This window comes from Vigna radiata, unplaced genomic scaffold (genome assembly GCF_000741045.1).
Source record: "Vigna radiata var. radiata cultivar VC1973A unplaced genomic scaffold, Vradiata_ver6 scaffold_267, whole genome shotgun sequence".
NCBI lineage: Eukaryota > Viridiplantae > Streptophyta > Magnoliopsida > Fabales > Fabaceae > Vigna > Vigna radiata.
Window position 1 is genome coordinate 208049 of NW_014543982.1, and position 15369 is coordinate 223417.

The 15369-nt window shown below is 35.6% G+C and overlaps 1 protein-coding gene across 4 annotated transcripts; it reads right to left on the reverse strand.

The window, feature by feature from the left end:
- Positions 1-2236: 2236 nt before the first annotated feature.
- Positions 2237-7674, reverse strand: LOC106755142 (4'-phosphopantetheinyl transferase). 4 transcript variants are annotated; one of them, XM_014637242.2, is made up of 10 exons: positions 7390-7674; positions 7184-7309; positions 6977-7108; positions 6616-6791; positions 6026-6093; positions 5795-5896; positions 4003-4158; positions 3222-3341; positions 2892-3021; positions 2237-2667 (listed from the first exon to the last, which is right to left on the reverse strand). In XM_014637242.2, the coding sequence occupies exons 3-10, from the start codon at positions 7084-7086 to the stop codon at positions 2537-2539; spliced, it is 993 nt and encodes a 330-aa protein (XP_014492728.1). In that variant the 5' UTR covers positions 7087-7108; positions 7184-7309; positions 7390-7674; the 3' UTR covers positions 2237-2536. The 4 variants fall into 4 exon arrangements, with proteins under 4 accessions (XP_014492728.1, XP_022633877.1, XP_022633878.1 ...); XM_022778156.1 differs by lacking the exon at positions 7184-7309; XM_022778157.1 differs by lacking the exons at positions 5795-5896; positions 7184-7309 and having other exon boundaries at positions 7390-7673.
- Positions 7675-15369: the final 7695 nt, after the last annotated feature.

The following is a 15369-nucleotide window of genomic DNA, read 5'->3' on the forward strand; positions in this document are numbered from 1 at the left end:
TGTATGTTAGTTATGATTCAAAAGTATGTGGATTCAAATATGAGTTTGAGGTTGTTCATGGTATGTTTCAAAGTACCGAGTCTCTTGGTGAGACTCTTAGTGTTTAGAACGAAAGTAGGAGCTTAGTCTTGTGGGTCTTCCTGACGCTCCAATGGTCTTTCTTCTCACGTAGAGAGGATTGAACCATGTGGTGAGGAGTAGCAGGAGGTCTTATTTTTGGAGGCTTTCAGTATGCTCCAAAGCGCGAAACTGACTAACCTCATGAGTGTGGCAGGGTGGGAAACCCAAATATAATAAGCCACTACAGGTGCACGAGCCACCATAGCTCGACTCTCATTCTAAAGTCCGGACAAGTGAAGTCTAGAGTATCACATGTTAAGATTTATGCTTTAAATTGCTATTGAATAAAGTTTACTCTTGTATGTATATGCTCTTATGATGCATGTTTTTTATATAATTAGCTCACCCTTGCTTACTTGTGTTTGTGCCATGTTGCGTATGTTTTCTTTTGCGATGATCATCCATTTAGATGAGAACAAATGACGAGAAAGTTCCTTTGAAGACTATTTTGGAAGGAGATGGCGATGCTGCAGTTTAGATTCAGTAGGCTTTATTTCTCTTGATCTATGTTATTTTGAAGAACCTTGCTATGTTTAAAGTTTGAAATTCTTTTTCTTTTTCAGGATGACAATAATCTTATTAATCTCTTGTACTTAAAATTTTAAAATTATGATAAGCTAGATGACTATAAGCTTAATACTTTAAGTACTTTTCTAACTATTTTCCAATATTATGATTGATAATATATATATATATATATATATATATATATATATATATATATATATATATATATATATATATATATATATTTGGGAAGACTTTTTCGTCTCCAAAAATATTCTCTGCATATAGAGGATGGATAGAAAAAATCATTGTAAATTCTTTGGGATCACTAAGATCTTTTTCTTTATCTTGAATTTATCCACATTTAAGTTTGGAGATCCGTTAAATGTTCTTCATATAACATTTATCAAATCATTAGAGAATTTATTGTGTTAACTTTCCATTTTATATATATAAAAACCTGTATTAAATATTAAAGTAAGAAAAAAAATATTTAATCATACTATTGATAATTAAAAAATTATATTATAATACTATATATAAAAATAAAAACATGTCATAACCTTGACTAATGACTTATGGTCCAGTATGTTAACGTAAATGAAATATATAAGGGATAACATTAAAACATGAGTACACATCCTAATGTCATTTCCAAGAGAAAAAGAAGCAATGAAAGTGGCAGAGCACTGTCAACCTAAAAAGAAGGAAAGCTATGATCATTTTTATTATTTTTACATATATTTTAAATATGTACTGAAGGTTTGCATGGACAAACAATTGCAGAGGTAATTTGAGTGAATAGTAAAACAAGGTATTTTTATCAAAGGACCATTGCCATGAATGCCAACCATTCCCTTGCACCCTTCGTTAACCTCCCTGACATCTTCTGCTACAGGAAGAATGGGATTTAAACTCCATGATGATGAGTTGCAGTAGCATCGATGAGTTTAGGACTCCTGTCTTCCTTGCATCTTGAAATCGTATCAACAATTTATCAATTCTTGTAATCATCATTCTTAGACTTATCAAACTTTCTTTTCAAGTTTCTTTGTTTTGTTTTCATTATCCAATTTTTAATTCATTTCATCAATTAACCCAAATTTACTCTCAATTTTCTTTTGTAATGCTATCAATTGTCTTTCCAGTTTCAGCCAAATGTTCCTTAATTCCTTAAATTATTCGTCATTTTTTTATGCGATGAAGTTAACCCTTGCAGAACTTTTTAATTTGAGCAAGAAAAAAACATTCATTTGATGTAATTTGGTTAACAAAGTAATCAATTTAAATTGAGGGCTCCGCTTACAGAATAAATATATTCTTTATGTTCTAATTGTACAGGAGAGCAGAAGATTAAGATCATTCAATTATCGGTGTACAATAGTGATGGAGGTCTAAACTAAACATAAAGTTTTATACAAACTATCCAAACTTCTAGTAAAGTTTTATACAAACTATCCAAACTTCTACTAGTAGGTTGAACTCTAATGTGCATAAGAATGACAATCAATTCTCACAAGTATAAAATTACCTAATTAAAACTTATTAGAGTTGATAGCATTTTAAAAAAAAAGTCTACTAAAGTTTACACAAATACAAAGTTGGGAGCTTTTTCAAAATATTAGGAAAATCTATAAATTTCACGCACTGTGGGAAGTCATTTTAAAACATGAATAGATACAATTTTCATATAATCATAAATTTTACACGGATTGCAACGTTGTTGATTAGATCATACCTAAGGAGACCAAGAAATGACTGCAATATGTTCCACGTTACAGTGCACTTGGCAGATCGTATCCTAGGCAACAACAATGGGAACACTGAAAAACTTGTAAGCACTTATTCCAAAATGCTGAAGGAAGGCAGAATGTAAAGCTACTGCCCAAACTTCCATTTCATTACAAAATCAATAATCACAAGTTGACAATCTAGTCAAGCCACCAATCACTACAGCACTATCACTTGCAGAAACATATTCATCCTCAACATATGGGATTGTCTTCCTCAGGGTCAGATCTATTGGAATACTCTCATTGCCTGCAAACCACAAACATAGGCTGTAGTAACTATTCAAACTATAAATAATAGTAGTCAAAATATGCCCTTCACACAATTGTTGGAGCCATGATAGCCACAAATATGAAGGTGGCTGTATAATATGCAGGCATGCGACCAAGTGTGCAGCCGTAATAGAAACGCTGTGTTACTTGCAATAATGCATATATGTAATATTATCCTTATAGCATAAGAGTTAGTGTTACCTGCATCGATGCTGTCCTGTTCAATACAAACGGCAGCATAATGAGAACCAGCTAACTCCAGAAGTCCAAACTGCCAATTGCTAGACGGATTCTTCAGCTCATCAGAAGTCTCAACAGTAATATCATGTCCCTGTCAGCAGAGAAAATTGCTAATGGAAGAAAAAAGACAACAAATCTCCTTCGAAAATTTAATATGCTAATACTAAAGCAGGTCTTCATGGCAGTTGACTCCAAAGGAGAAGGAGAAATCAATATATCATCAAATAATGTCACTAATTAGGAGCTCTTTATATCTCAAATTCAAACAAACTTTACAAGTGCGAGGCATACCTTAGAAATCATATGAGGTGGAGTATGGATGTTTCCTTTCACATGGTCTCCTAATCGCACGGTGAAACTCTTAAAAGGTGAGGCTGAGAAGCCCTTCCCTAGTGCTTTTACATATGCCTCCTGTAAATGGAGATGTCTTTGTGAGTAACGGCTGGATAACACATTGAATTTCATCTTACAGCAAGTTATGTTGACTAACTGTATTATCTTTATAATTAACAATTGTTTCAACATAAAAGTTTCAAAGGAAATTGGTGAAAATAACTCTACATTTGACTTCTAGTTGAATACTTTGCATAAAAAAGACACTAGTAAACAAATCAAAATTGAAAAAAGAAATTTTATGTATGTCTATGGGAGATAGCCATAGACATTTTTTATATGGAGCTAACAAAACAGAACAAATCATATAGACAAATTTGAAATACATTATATTAACTTGCATCTTAACCAGCAATAAGTTTTAATAAAATATTTATGGTTTTACCTGTCATCAATTAATGCAAGAAAATGCTTTGCAGGTAATTCCAGTTTCATAATAATATGGAAATACATTACCATATCTTCAAAACTAATGTAAGGTAGAAAACAGCAATGCTCCATTACAATTCAAAAAACAAATAATTCTCAAAGAAAATTATTGATATGATGCCATACAAATAAAGTAATTCAATTTTTTCAATATAATAGTTCCAACTTCAAACAGTCACATTTGTTTCTAACCAGACTCTATTCAATAGGAAACCTAACAGCATTAGTGACATTCAATACAGTTACTAACCTTTAGAGTCCATAATTTAATGAGCTCTTGAAGACGGAGTTCAGGGTCCACAATGTGAGTCAACATTTCTATTTCCAAAGGAGAAAAGAAGCGTTGTGCAAAGGCTAATGTATCATTCTTTAACCTCCTTTGCTTCTCTTCCACATCAATACCAATCTACATTGAGAATGACAAGTTAAACAAGTTTAAAGAAAATGGTCTTCAGAAAAACTCATATGATAGAAAATGTCATTACACTAGAAGAGAACACAATGCCTGTGATGGGCCTCAACATCATGGGCCTTCCTTGATACAGCATTATTGGAAGAGAAAAAAGATAGGGATAAAGTAGGCAGTAAGGAGGAGACAATGGTTATGGAGGATATTGCGAAAGGAGAACAAAGAGAGATGCATTCCAAAGACAGAGTGGGTCACAGGGTGGAGTAACATTTTGTGATAAACTGCATTCCAAAGACAGAGAAGATGGATACAAAAATGGTGTGCTTAAAAGAACATTGAACTGGTACCAATGGTGGGAATCTCAAGTATTGGGGCACAGGAAGTTTGGGCCCAAGAGGGGACAAGGACTGAACCCTCTTACTGCTAGGGACACCGAATCTTAACTCGCCCATTAGTTGGAAGTCAAATTCAGACCCAAGATAAAGGAGGAGGCAATTGGTAAGTGATGTGAGTTCCAATCAGAGAAGGTTGGGCTTTGAGAAATTGAAAGACTTGAGATTACTCAAAAGCTTGGGCAGTGCAGACTTGAGACATTACCTAATTGAGGTGCAGCAATACGAACAAGTCATAGAGATTAAGGGCGACGTAGCATTATCCCAGGCTGTGACATCATTAAAAGCCACAAGAAAAGGGTTGAGAAATAAGGGGATAATGAATATATTTTGCATGGAGCTATCAACTCATATTCCCGACGGAACCCCAAAAGAATTAAAAGAACTATTAGAAAAATTGGGGAGACATAGTTAACTTAAAGGCCCAACCAACCCTATAAATTGAGATCATTCGAAAAACATTTGAATGAAAAACTTAGTCCCAGTTTCTATGGGTTGTTCAAGGTTTTCTTACCTGAAATTGAGAATGAAAAACTTGTTGCTGCTTATAAACTTTTCTTACCTGAGACATCAATGTTACATCCAATCGTTCACATCTCTCAACTCAAAAAGGCTCCTCCAACTAGTCAGCCAATTCGAGAACTTTCTACCTTTCTTAAGAGGGGAATTGGAATTGCAAGCCAAAGCTACAAATGTGGTAGCAGCTAGGAAGTTGTTAAATGGAAACTGCAAGGTACTTATACAGTGGGTGGGGTTACCCAATGAGGACGGCACTCCGAAGGAATTTAAATTGATTCAAACAGTTTTTCCTGATTTTCACCTTAAGGACAAGGTGCAGTTCAATTGGGGGAGGGGGCATACAGATGTCCTCAACAAAAGGGGCCTCCTTTGAAACAATACTATCAAGGAGAAAAATAAACAGGGATAAAATGGAAAGTGAAGAGGAGACAATGGTTGTGCAGGATCATAACAAACTGCATACACGGCAAGAGGAGAGAGGAGGTAGGGATGTGAAAATTTGGGACAGGGTTAATTTGGGATATTTTGGGGGCTGATGTTGCCACAGAGCAGCTTCTAATTCTCTGGTTTAGATCTTATTTTTTGGCATTTATTGTTTCTGCTCAGACTTGTAACCATGGGTTAACGTTAAAGTTTTACTTGAATTGAATAAAAGAATAGTTCCTAGAAGAAATTCTTTTACAAATAAATCACTGCTTTGAAATAAAATACTGAATACATACAGCTGAACCCACAGTTACTCCACAAGCTATCAAAGACGAAGTGTGTGAGATATTAAAATGCAGTGGTGGGCGGCTCCAATCATCAGCATATTGCCAGTCCAGCTATTCAAATGTGCTACCATAAACCGTTAATATTTACACTTAAGCTCAATGAACAAGGCATATACCAATTATGCAAAAAGAAAGTGCAAAACATACAAAAGTTAATAAATTAATAATTCAAAAACACACCTCAGGCTTGCCATAATTGTTCTTCCTAAACTTTAAAGATTTTGGATCAATTTGACAATTCGTCTGATCTAGCAGTAAACAATACTCATTAGATATTCAGTCATGATACAAAATTATTAAAACCAAATGAAGCAAAGCTGTAACAATATACTAAGTACAGATGTAACCATGACCGATAGTTTCATATAAATCAACGTCCATGAAACAAGTAGGTACTAAGTGCAACTAATCAATTTATCTTAAAATTGTTATTAAGCTAAGGTTAGGAGTAAAATAATATAGTTGATTCTCAATTGTTTTTGGTGTATATAGTAGCTCATTCTGGACGAAACAGACAACCAGCCAAAATAAGTGATCGACAAAATTGCCATTTGATAATAAGTTGCTATGGTGGCATATACCAGGTTATGAAACCACAATATTTTAGTCCATTAAACCCTAAATGGTGACTGAAAATGTATATGACTTGCATAGATGGCAATATCATAGCTTGGTGATTGGAAAGCAATTAAAACAGTGTTAGAAAAATGAAAAAACGAAAAAGGAAGAAGAAAAACTAAGATATACGGAACCAGAATAATATAACTCACATCTTGCTAATGTAGTGCGAACTAATGCACGGGCCAGCAGAGCTCTTTTCCTTATCTGTTCCCCGCGCATGGTAATTATATTTTCTTTCTCACAAGGCGATAGAATTTCTAAATATCGGTTCAATAGGTTTGTGCTCTTGACCTCATCAGGTAAAACATACCAAAAATGAACTTCCCTACATTAAAATAAAAACAATTGGCCCCTAATACATTAAATAACATTTTACAAGATACATAAGCAACATAAGTCTTCACTAAAAACGCATATGTAATCCACAACACTATCATCTTTAGTTAAATCTAAGAAACATAAATGTACTGTTACATATATACAAGGATTCAAATAAAAATACTCAAATACCTTGGTGCAGGGAGTTGCACAGGGAGCAAAGATGATGAAGCAGTGGCGAGATTCCTTCCCAAGCAATGTATATTCATCATCATCAGTGCTTTGTCTCGCAATGAAGTCATGCACACAGAGGACCAAGAGTACCTAGTATTATATTGTATTCAAAATCAATTCTTCGGAAGTATGTTTAACTCGTAAATTCGAGTCTACGTTCCATACCGATTGCTCGAGTTGACTCCGAAGCAAATTCGTTTCTTATGCAGGATCGGTAGGCTCGTTGAGAACTCGGTGAGCTCGGCCACACTCTATAGCTTGCAATCGAGTTGGCGAGTCCAGAGGGGTTTTCTTTATAACCCAAAACGACTCCATTGGTCGCCGTTTCTTGTGCGGAAATTTAAAAAAAAAAATAAAAAAAAAAAGCTCACCGTGATTAGGCTCGCTATTCTCCTCCACCTCGTGGATTAGGGTTCGCTGTTCTGGTCTCCGTTGGCTGCGCTATGTCATTGTCTTCTGTGCTGTGTCATTCTCTTCTCCGGTCAGGCCAAACTCTTCTGATGCCTTGTGCTCTGCTCTGTCGTCGTGCTCTCTGCTAGCGGTTCTCTCTGCTAGCGGTTCTCTCTGCTAGCAGTTCTCTCGGCTCGCGGTTCTCTCGGCTCGCGGTTCTCTCGGCTCGCGGTTGCGATATGCTCGATGGTGTTCTGCTCTATACTGCACGTGCTTCTTAAGCTATATGAAATAAATTTTCGTTAATTTTAATTGCTATTTTTAAATTTTGTAATTGAAAATTAAAATTAGGGAGCAATTAAAGGATCCCATTCGGAGAGCAATTCGAGAGTATCTTATCTTAACAATTCATGTCTATAATATTTATGTGAACCTATTCAATTAATACTGTAAACTTATTTTACTCAATTATACTATTAAAATATTAAGTCAAGTATATTATTTGTATAGATTCATCGTAAACTGACGAATTTACTCGTTAAATTGATGAAACTCTTACAATTTCTGTGTAAACTCTCGAGATCCAATATAGAAGAAAAAGTTAACAAAAAATACAACTGAAGTTGGACACAGATTAGTTAAAGAAAACACACCTTTCAATCAAACAAGATAAGATGTGTTTCACAATCTGCATCCTGTTTACATTTCAATAGAAAGTAATAAATCTCGTTGGGCGAGATAATTAACCAGAAAATCAATAACAAATATAAATAAATAAAAAGTAAAAATCCTAATTTAAAATATTGAAAAAAGAAGAAGAAACGGATAAATGGTTGTCAATGCCTTGATCATACAAGACACCCAAAAATTTGCGTAAATAGCAAAGTACAAAGGTTGTGTATGTGCTTTAAGTAAATTACTAAAATACCCTTGTAAAAAATAAATTCATGCAATATTAAATTTATGTTTGTTATAGTTAGGGATGACAATGAGTCGGGTTGGACACAGATAGTGTCTACCCGCAACCCAATCCGTCAGATAAAATTCTACCCGCTATCTGATGCGCTATCCATCAGGTATTCGTTTAAAAAATATCCGTGAATATTTTAAAAAATCTGCAGGTACCCGCGGATACCCGAAAAATAAAAAAAATTATATTTTATACATTTTAAAATAAAATTTATATAAAATTACAAAAAATATATATAATATAATATAAATTAAATTAAATTAAATATAAATTAAAATTTAATTTTAATTAAATTTAACCTAATAAAATATAAGTTTATTTTATTTTTAATTAAAAATATATATAAATTATTATTTTTTATTATTTTTTGTAAGTAACGGGTACCTGTGGGTCGGATAGTATACTACCCATACCCGACCCATTTAGAAGCGGGTATTAAAATACCCGCTATCCGTTACCTACGAGTAGTAAATATCCACAGATAGTAACTAACTGCCGTGGATTTTACCCGCAGATACCCGTGCCCGCGAATTTTTTTGTCATTCCTAGTTATAGCCTAATACAGTTTACATAAAATTGTTTATGGGTGTACCTAACAAATGTTGTGAAACTCCATAATAGTAAGAGTATTACAAAGGAAAAAAAAATCGTAACTTTACTCCTAAAAGTTGTGATATGAAAAATTAAATTCATAAATTATGCATGCATATTAAAAGAAATATAAATGATAAAAAGTAACTTTTAAAAATAAAAATAATAAAAATAACTTATAATAAGTTTTTAGAAGGAATATCCTATTGGAAATTACAAATGGATCCTTCGTTCTATAGAGAATTTAAAACAAATACAATGAGCATAATAACATAAGAATTGCAGAGAAAGTAAAATAGGAAAAGCATTAAGATGGCAAAATAGTACAATCGGAACAGAGTGTAATATGAAGGAATCATCAACGACAATATTGTCAGGCCGACAACGGTGAGGCTACCAACAATGGAGCTACGTGATTACTCTGATAGATGTTAACGACAATGATGGTTTTTCGACAACAATGGCAGCAATAATGTCAATGTCATTAGGTGTGTCCATCGTCATGTGACCTCTCTAATCAATGTGACCTTAGCTTCTTAATACAAAAAGGATCAACGCAAGCAGATCTCTCAATTCTACGAGCAACATCACGATCTCGCAACTATTCATGATAGATGTTAGCGTGAACAATATGGTATTCAAGGTATCATGCCTCCAAGAAGAAAATATAGAAATTTAGTGAATAATATTTTCCTCGCTCCAAAGTTCATTACAATTTTTATATTCACTGCATATACTAACGCTTTATCAGTATATCATGATAACCACGTAAACATAATAAGAAAAATTTCTCACAAAAAAATTCTCATAAAACAAACATAATATTCTCTCTGAATGCAAGTACTTGTCACAATTTCTTGGTCTCCTAATATTTCTTTTGGACCTATCACTAACATTTTTAGTTGACCCAATATCTTCCTGAATGCATATTGTATCATTTCTTGCACCTTGCGGAAGAATCTTGTACTCAAGGTTGAAAGTACATTGAATATCCATCCAAGGTTCCTAAGTAGCTTTCTCACGAGAGAGTCAATGGCATTGCACTAGAACTTCCAGTTGTGGAGACTCACTGAAAGTATTCTCACGGGTTCCTAAGATGACTAATGGACAAAGTAAAGGAGCATAATTATAATTGTTTGACGGAAGTGTGCCAGTTGTTGGAAGAGGAGGACCACAATATGGTTTCAAAACAAAACAGTGAAATACAAGGTGGATTTTTGAAGTATCAAGAAGAGTCAAACGATAGGCCACCTGATCGATCCAACTAAGAATTTGAAAGGTCCAAAATAGCGTTTCACAAGTTTTTGTGGGGTCTTCCCAACAAACGAATTTTGGCGATATGGCTTGAGTTTGACATAAACCCATGCACCCACCTCATATTGAACATCACGACGAGGAGCCTCAACCATTGATTTCATACAATCCTGGGCCTTTTGTAAATTTCGACGTAAAATGGATAAAATGTAATCTTGTGAGCTAAGTAAATGATCAACAACCTCCACTAGTGATTGACCCAATATATAACCCGACAAAGAAGGAGGGGATCTTCCATAGACAATTTCGAATGAAGTGTAACCAGTTGCCAAGTGAATAGTAGTGTCATCACACCATTCTGCCTAGGGAATGTAGTGGCTCCATTTGGTTGGTTGCGCATTACAAAAAGCACGCAGATATTGCTCAAGAGTTCGATTGAGAACCTCAGATTGTTCATCAATCTCTAGGTGATAAGCAAAAGACATCCGCAATTATGACCCACTAGCTTTGAATAATTCCTTCCAAAACTTACTACAGAATAAAGGGTCACGGTTATAAACAATACTCTTTGGCATGCCATTTAGTTTGCCCACGACATAAAAAAAAAACTATAGTCACTTGATATGTTGAAAATTGTGTAGGAAAAGTGGCGAAATGGGCTGCTTTGGAGAAACGGTCAACAACCACCAAAATGGGATGCACCCACGTGAAGTCGGAAGACCAATAATTGTTAGGATATTTATCCTATTTATCATGATTATTGATAACGGTCTAAAACCCGCTATTTTCATGCTTAAATTTGATATTAAAACACACCCTTTATGGCTTAGAATGAGCTTAAAATCAAGTAAAACAATTAGTTGAGTCATTGAGAGTCAAAATTTGTTTTAGAGGTATTATGCTTGGTTTTACATTGTTTTGCAAGGTTTTGAGGTGATTTGAAGATGGAAGTGAAGTAAGGTGGACTTGTGCTCGTGAAAGATGAAGAAAAAGGATGACAAGAAGAGCCAAAGGAACCGTTGAGCACCAGAACGAACCGCTGAGCGCCTAGTGCAATTAGAGGCAAACCGCTGAGCGGTCAAACAGGGCGCTGAGCGGTTGTCTACTGGGCTTAGGCTTAAATTCTGTTATTTTTCTGTGTTATAAATAGCCCCAGTACGACTTGAAACCTTAATCTTTGGTAGAGGGAAACGTCCACAACAACTCTACACACCTTGGAGGCCGTTCTTTGGATGCTTAGGCTCCAAACTACTCAACCTAAGGTTATTCTTTCATTGTATTTCATCTAGTTTCACCATGATAATGCTGAACTAAACCCTTTGTTGTTGGGGAACAATGTAATCTTTTGAAACTCTCATATATCCAAATTCTTATTTAATTCATATGCTTGCATATGCTTGATTTATCAATTGTTGGGTTCCTTACCTGTATTTAATGCTTTTATCGTTTAACTCATTCAGTAAATGTTGTTTGTCTTTATTGATACGGGAACGTACAATAATGTCATGAACTGGGGGGAATTCCTTGATTATGCTAATACCGCCTAGAGATAGGGGTAGGACAATCAATTGTATTTTGCTTCCGTTTATTATGCATTATTAGTTACTAGGGGAGGCTAGAGATAACAAGCCGGTAATTACTAATAGGCTCTTTTTGCCAAGGAATTAGGTTAAGGGTAGACCAAGAAAGTTTGCATGGCAATATGATAAATAAGCGAATTAAATTAGAAGAGTAGATATATGAGGGTGGATCAGATGAAATTGTAAACCTCAACAACACCATTCATCAATAGTTTTTCCTCAACCATTGATTCACTGCATTTGCATGTTTACTTTTGTTTTTGCATTTAAAAACTTAAAATCTATTTTTTCTCAAGTCTTACACAATTAGGTTACATGAAAGTTAAGGCCTAAGAGTTCTTTGGGAAACGATACTTGGACTTACCCATTTTATATTACTTGATAATGATCTGGTACACTTGCCAGGGACTTAACAAGTTTTTGGCGTCGTTGCCGGGGACTCGTGGTTTAACTTATCTAGTAGTGTAACTTGATTAAATTTGACTTGATTGTATATATTGTGTTTTTGTTTTTGTTTGTGTTTTATTTTTATTTTTATATAAAAGTGCTACTAGGGTTTGTATTTCTTGTGCACGCAACAGGAGACTAGACATACTAGGAGTTAGAAAAATACGCAACCTCTTCTTGAAGGCTTAAGTGAGACAAGGGGAAGAAGGAGAGTCTGACGCCCATCTAGGAATTTGTTTCCTTCTCCTGACAGATTACTATCACCTTCACCAGTTCGAAGAGCAGAGGAGATGGCTGGACAAACTCCTCCAAGATGCACTCTTGCAGATCAGTCTAATGCTGTTGGCCCTTTCCATTTTAACAGCATAGCTATGCCTACAGATCAAACGACTAATATGGTGATGAATCCAACGCTTATACACCTGGTGCAAAGCAACCAGTTTCACGGATTGTCAAATGAGAACCCATATGACCATTTGACAACATTTAGTGAAATCTGCAACACAGTGAATATAGTAGGTGTATCACACGAGAGAGTAAAGCTTAGCTTGTTCCCATTCTCATTTGGGGGCAACGCTAAGATGTGGTTGAATTCTTTCCCTGAAGAGACGTTTACAACATGGGAGACTGTGGCTACAAAGTTTGTCAATAAATATTTCTCACAGTCTAAAGTTACTTAGGGAAGACTGGAGATCTCATCATTCAAGCAAGGCATGGAAGAGACTCTAGGTCAAGCATGGGAAAGATTCAAAGGCCTACTAAGGAAGACACCAATCCACGGGTTTGACAAGACAACCTTAGTTCTTGCTTACCTAGGTGGACTGAACATGTAGTCTAAGATGATGTTGGATGCCTTAGTTGGAGGTTATATTAAACAGAAGACTGAAGATGAAGCTTAGGACTTGATAGAGAGTATGACTGCTAATGAGCAGGAAACAGTCAGTGAAAGGAGCGTACCTATACAGAAGAGAGGAGTCGTAGATGATGCCATGCTAGCTCAGAACCATCTTCTGACTCAAAAGTTAGACAACTTGACAAATATTATTTCACAGCTTCCTAAGGAGATGCGTAATGTCTCTCAAACACAGTAGCTATGTGATTTCTGTGGTGGTGACCATATCAATTGTCAATGTTCTTTACTGAGGAAACGCAGCAGGAAGCCAATTACATGTGGAATCAGTTCCAGTACAGGCAGGGGAACTTCAACCAAGGCAATTCTAGCCAAGGTTGGAAGAACCATCGTATTATTGGTCAGATGCAGAACAACTCATCAGGGCAAACAAGTGGTTTCAGGTCGCAGCAACCCTCACCTATGTGGCAATAGGTTACTCACTTGACAGAAGTTGTTAGGGACTTAAATGCGAGATTTGACAAATTCCTAAAGGTCTATGAGTCTAATCATGCAAGTGACCAAGCTAGTTTCAGATCCCTGGAGATGTAAATTGGTCAGCTGTCAAAAAGGGTAGAAACCACTGAGAAGAACCAATTTAGGGCTAACACTAATGTTAACCCTAAAGAGGAATGCAAAGCTGTTGTTTCAAGGAGTAAAAGAAAGGCTGAGAGGGGAGATGTGGAGATTGGAAGTAGTGATGAGGAAGAAGAGGAAAAAGAAATTGTTGAGCTAGATAATAGTGAAGGTAAGGAAGAAGAGGAAGCAAGATTCAGTCACAATGGGCAGATTAGGGAAATCATTAATCAAGTGACTGTAGTGCCTTCAGCAATCCAACAGATTCCTGCATATGCTGAAAGAATGTATATTATCTTCGAGATACAATAGATTTGGATGAAGATGAAGAGGAGCAGGAATTTGATATTCAACCTCCAAAGAAGAATTATCCGCCCAAAGTAAAAGATCCAGGTTGTTTGACTCTTTCATGTATTGTGAATGATGTTGATATAGGAGGAGCCATGATAGATTCTGGATCTAGCATTAACATGATGCCTGAGCGTTTCTTGCGGAAAATTGGAGGGCTAACATTAAAACCGTCTAATCTTACTGTGACGGTGGCGGATGGTTCCATTAAAACATCATTTGGTATGGTGGAAAATGTGGTTGTGCGTGTGGAGTAGCTAGATTTTTGGCTGATTTTATAGTCATGGGCATGGAAGATGAGGAGAGGATTCCAATGATTCTTGGAAGACCTTTCATGGCAACGTCAAAGATGTTTATTAATGTCCATGATGGAAGAATCATGATGAGAGACAAAGAACATGTGTTGTTATGTACTGGCTCTAAGGAAAATAATGTTAGAATTAAAAAGAGAGCCAGACACAAAAAGTCAAGAAGGGAAGCTGCATTAGATAATGAGGATAGCACAACAGGTACCAACACTAACAATTGTAATGTTTTGCAGGTACCTAAAAATGAGGAGGTTGATAAAGGAGGCACAATTCACTCAGAAGATACATCCTTTCCACGTGGTTCACATGTAAAATTCAAAAATAGGAAGTGGATTGTCAATAAAATAAAAGAAGATGGCGTAGTGGAGATTATAAGACCATATACCAAAGCCGTCAAAAGAGTGGATAGAAGGCAACTGATGAGTTGGGTAGATGAAGACCCCAACCGGGATGGAAAGACTTGAAGATATTTGATTTAATCCTACTTGTTGTAAAACATTTGTAGTTTTAGGTTATTGGATTTTGGACATGTAACTTTTTGGAATTTTAAACAGTTTTTGGGTAGCATCTACTGAGGGATGCTAGAATTTTTTATGTATCTACTGAAGGATACAGGTAGGCACACCTACTGAAGGGTGTTGGAAAGATAGGCACTCACTGATGAGTGCTAGACAGGTTTGGGTTAGGCTCGTGACGTTAAACAAGCGCTATTGGGAGGCAACCCAAGTTTTTCTTTTTCTTTTGTACTTTGAATTAGTAGAATAAGGTGAATTTTATTTTTGTGTCTATTGTTGACTCACTGGCAAGTGTATCAGATCGTGCAAGTAATATAATCGGTAATACCCGATATCGTTCTTCCCAAGAGACTCGAAAGGCTCGTTCGTGTGAATCAAAATCGTAAGGCTTGTAAAGAAAGAATTAATTGTTGTAGATGCAAAGACAAAAAATAAACATGCAATGGGTTGATTCGATTGACGAAAAAGGCTATGGAGGAATGG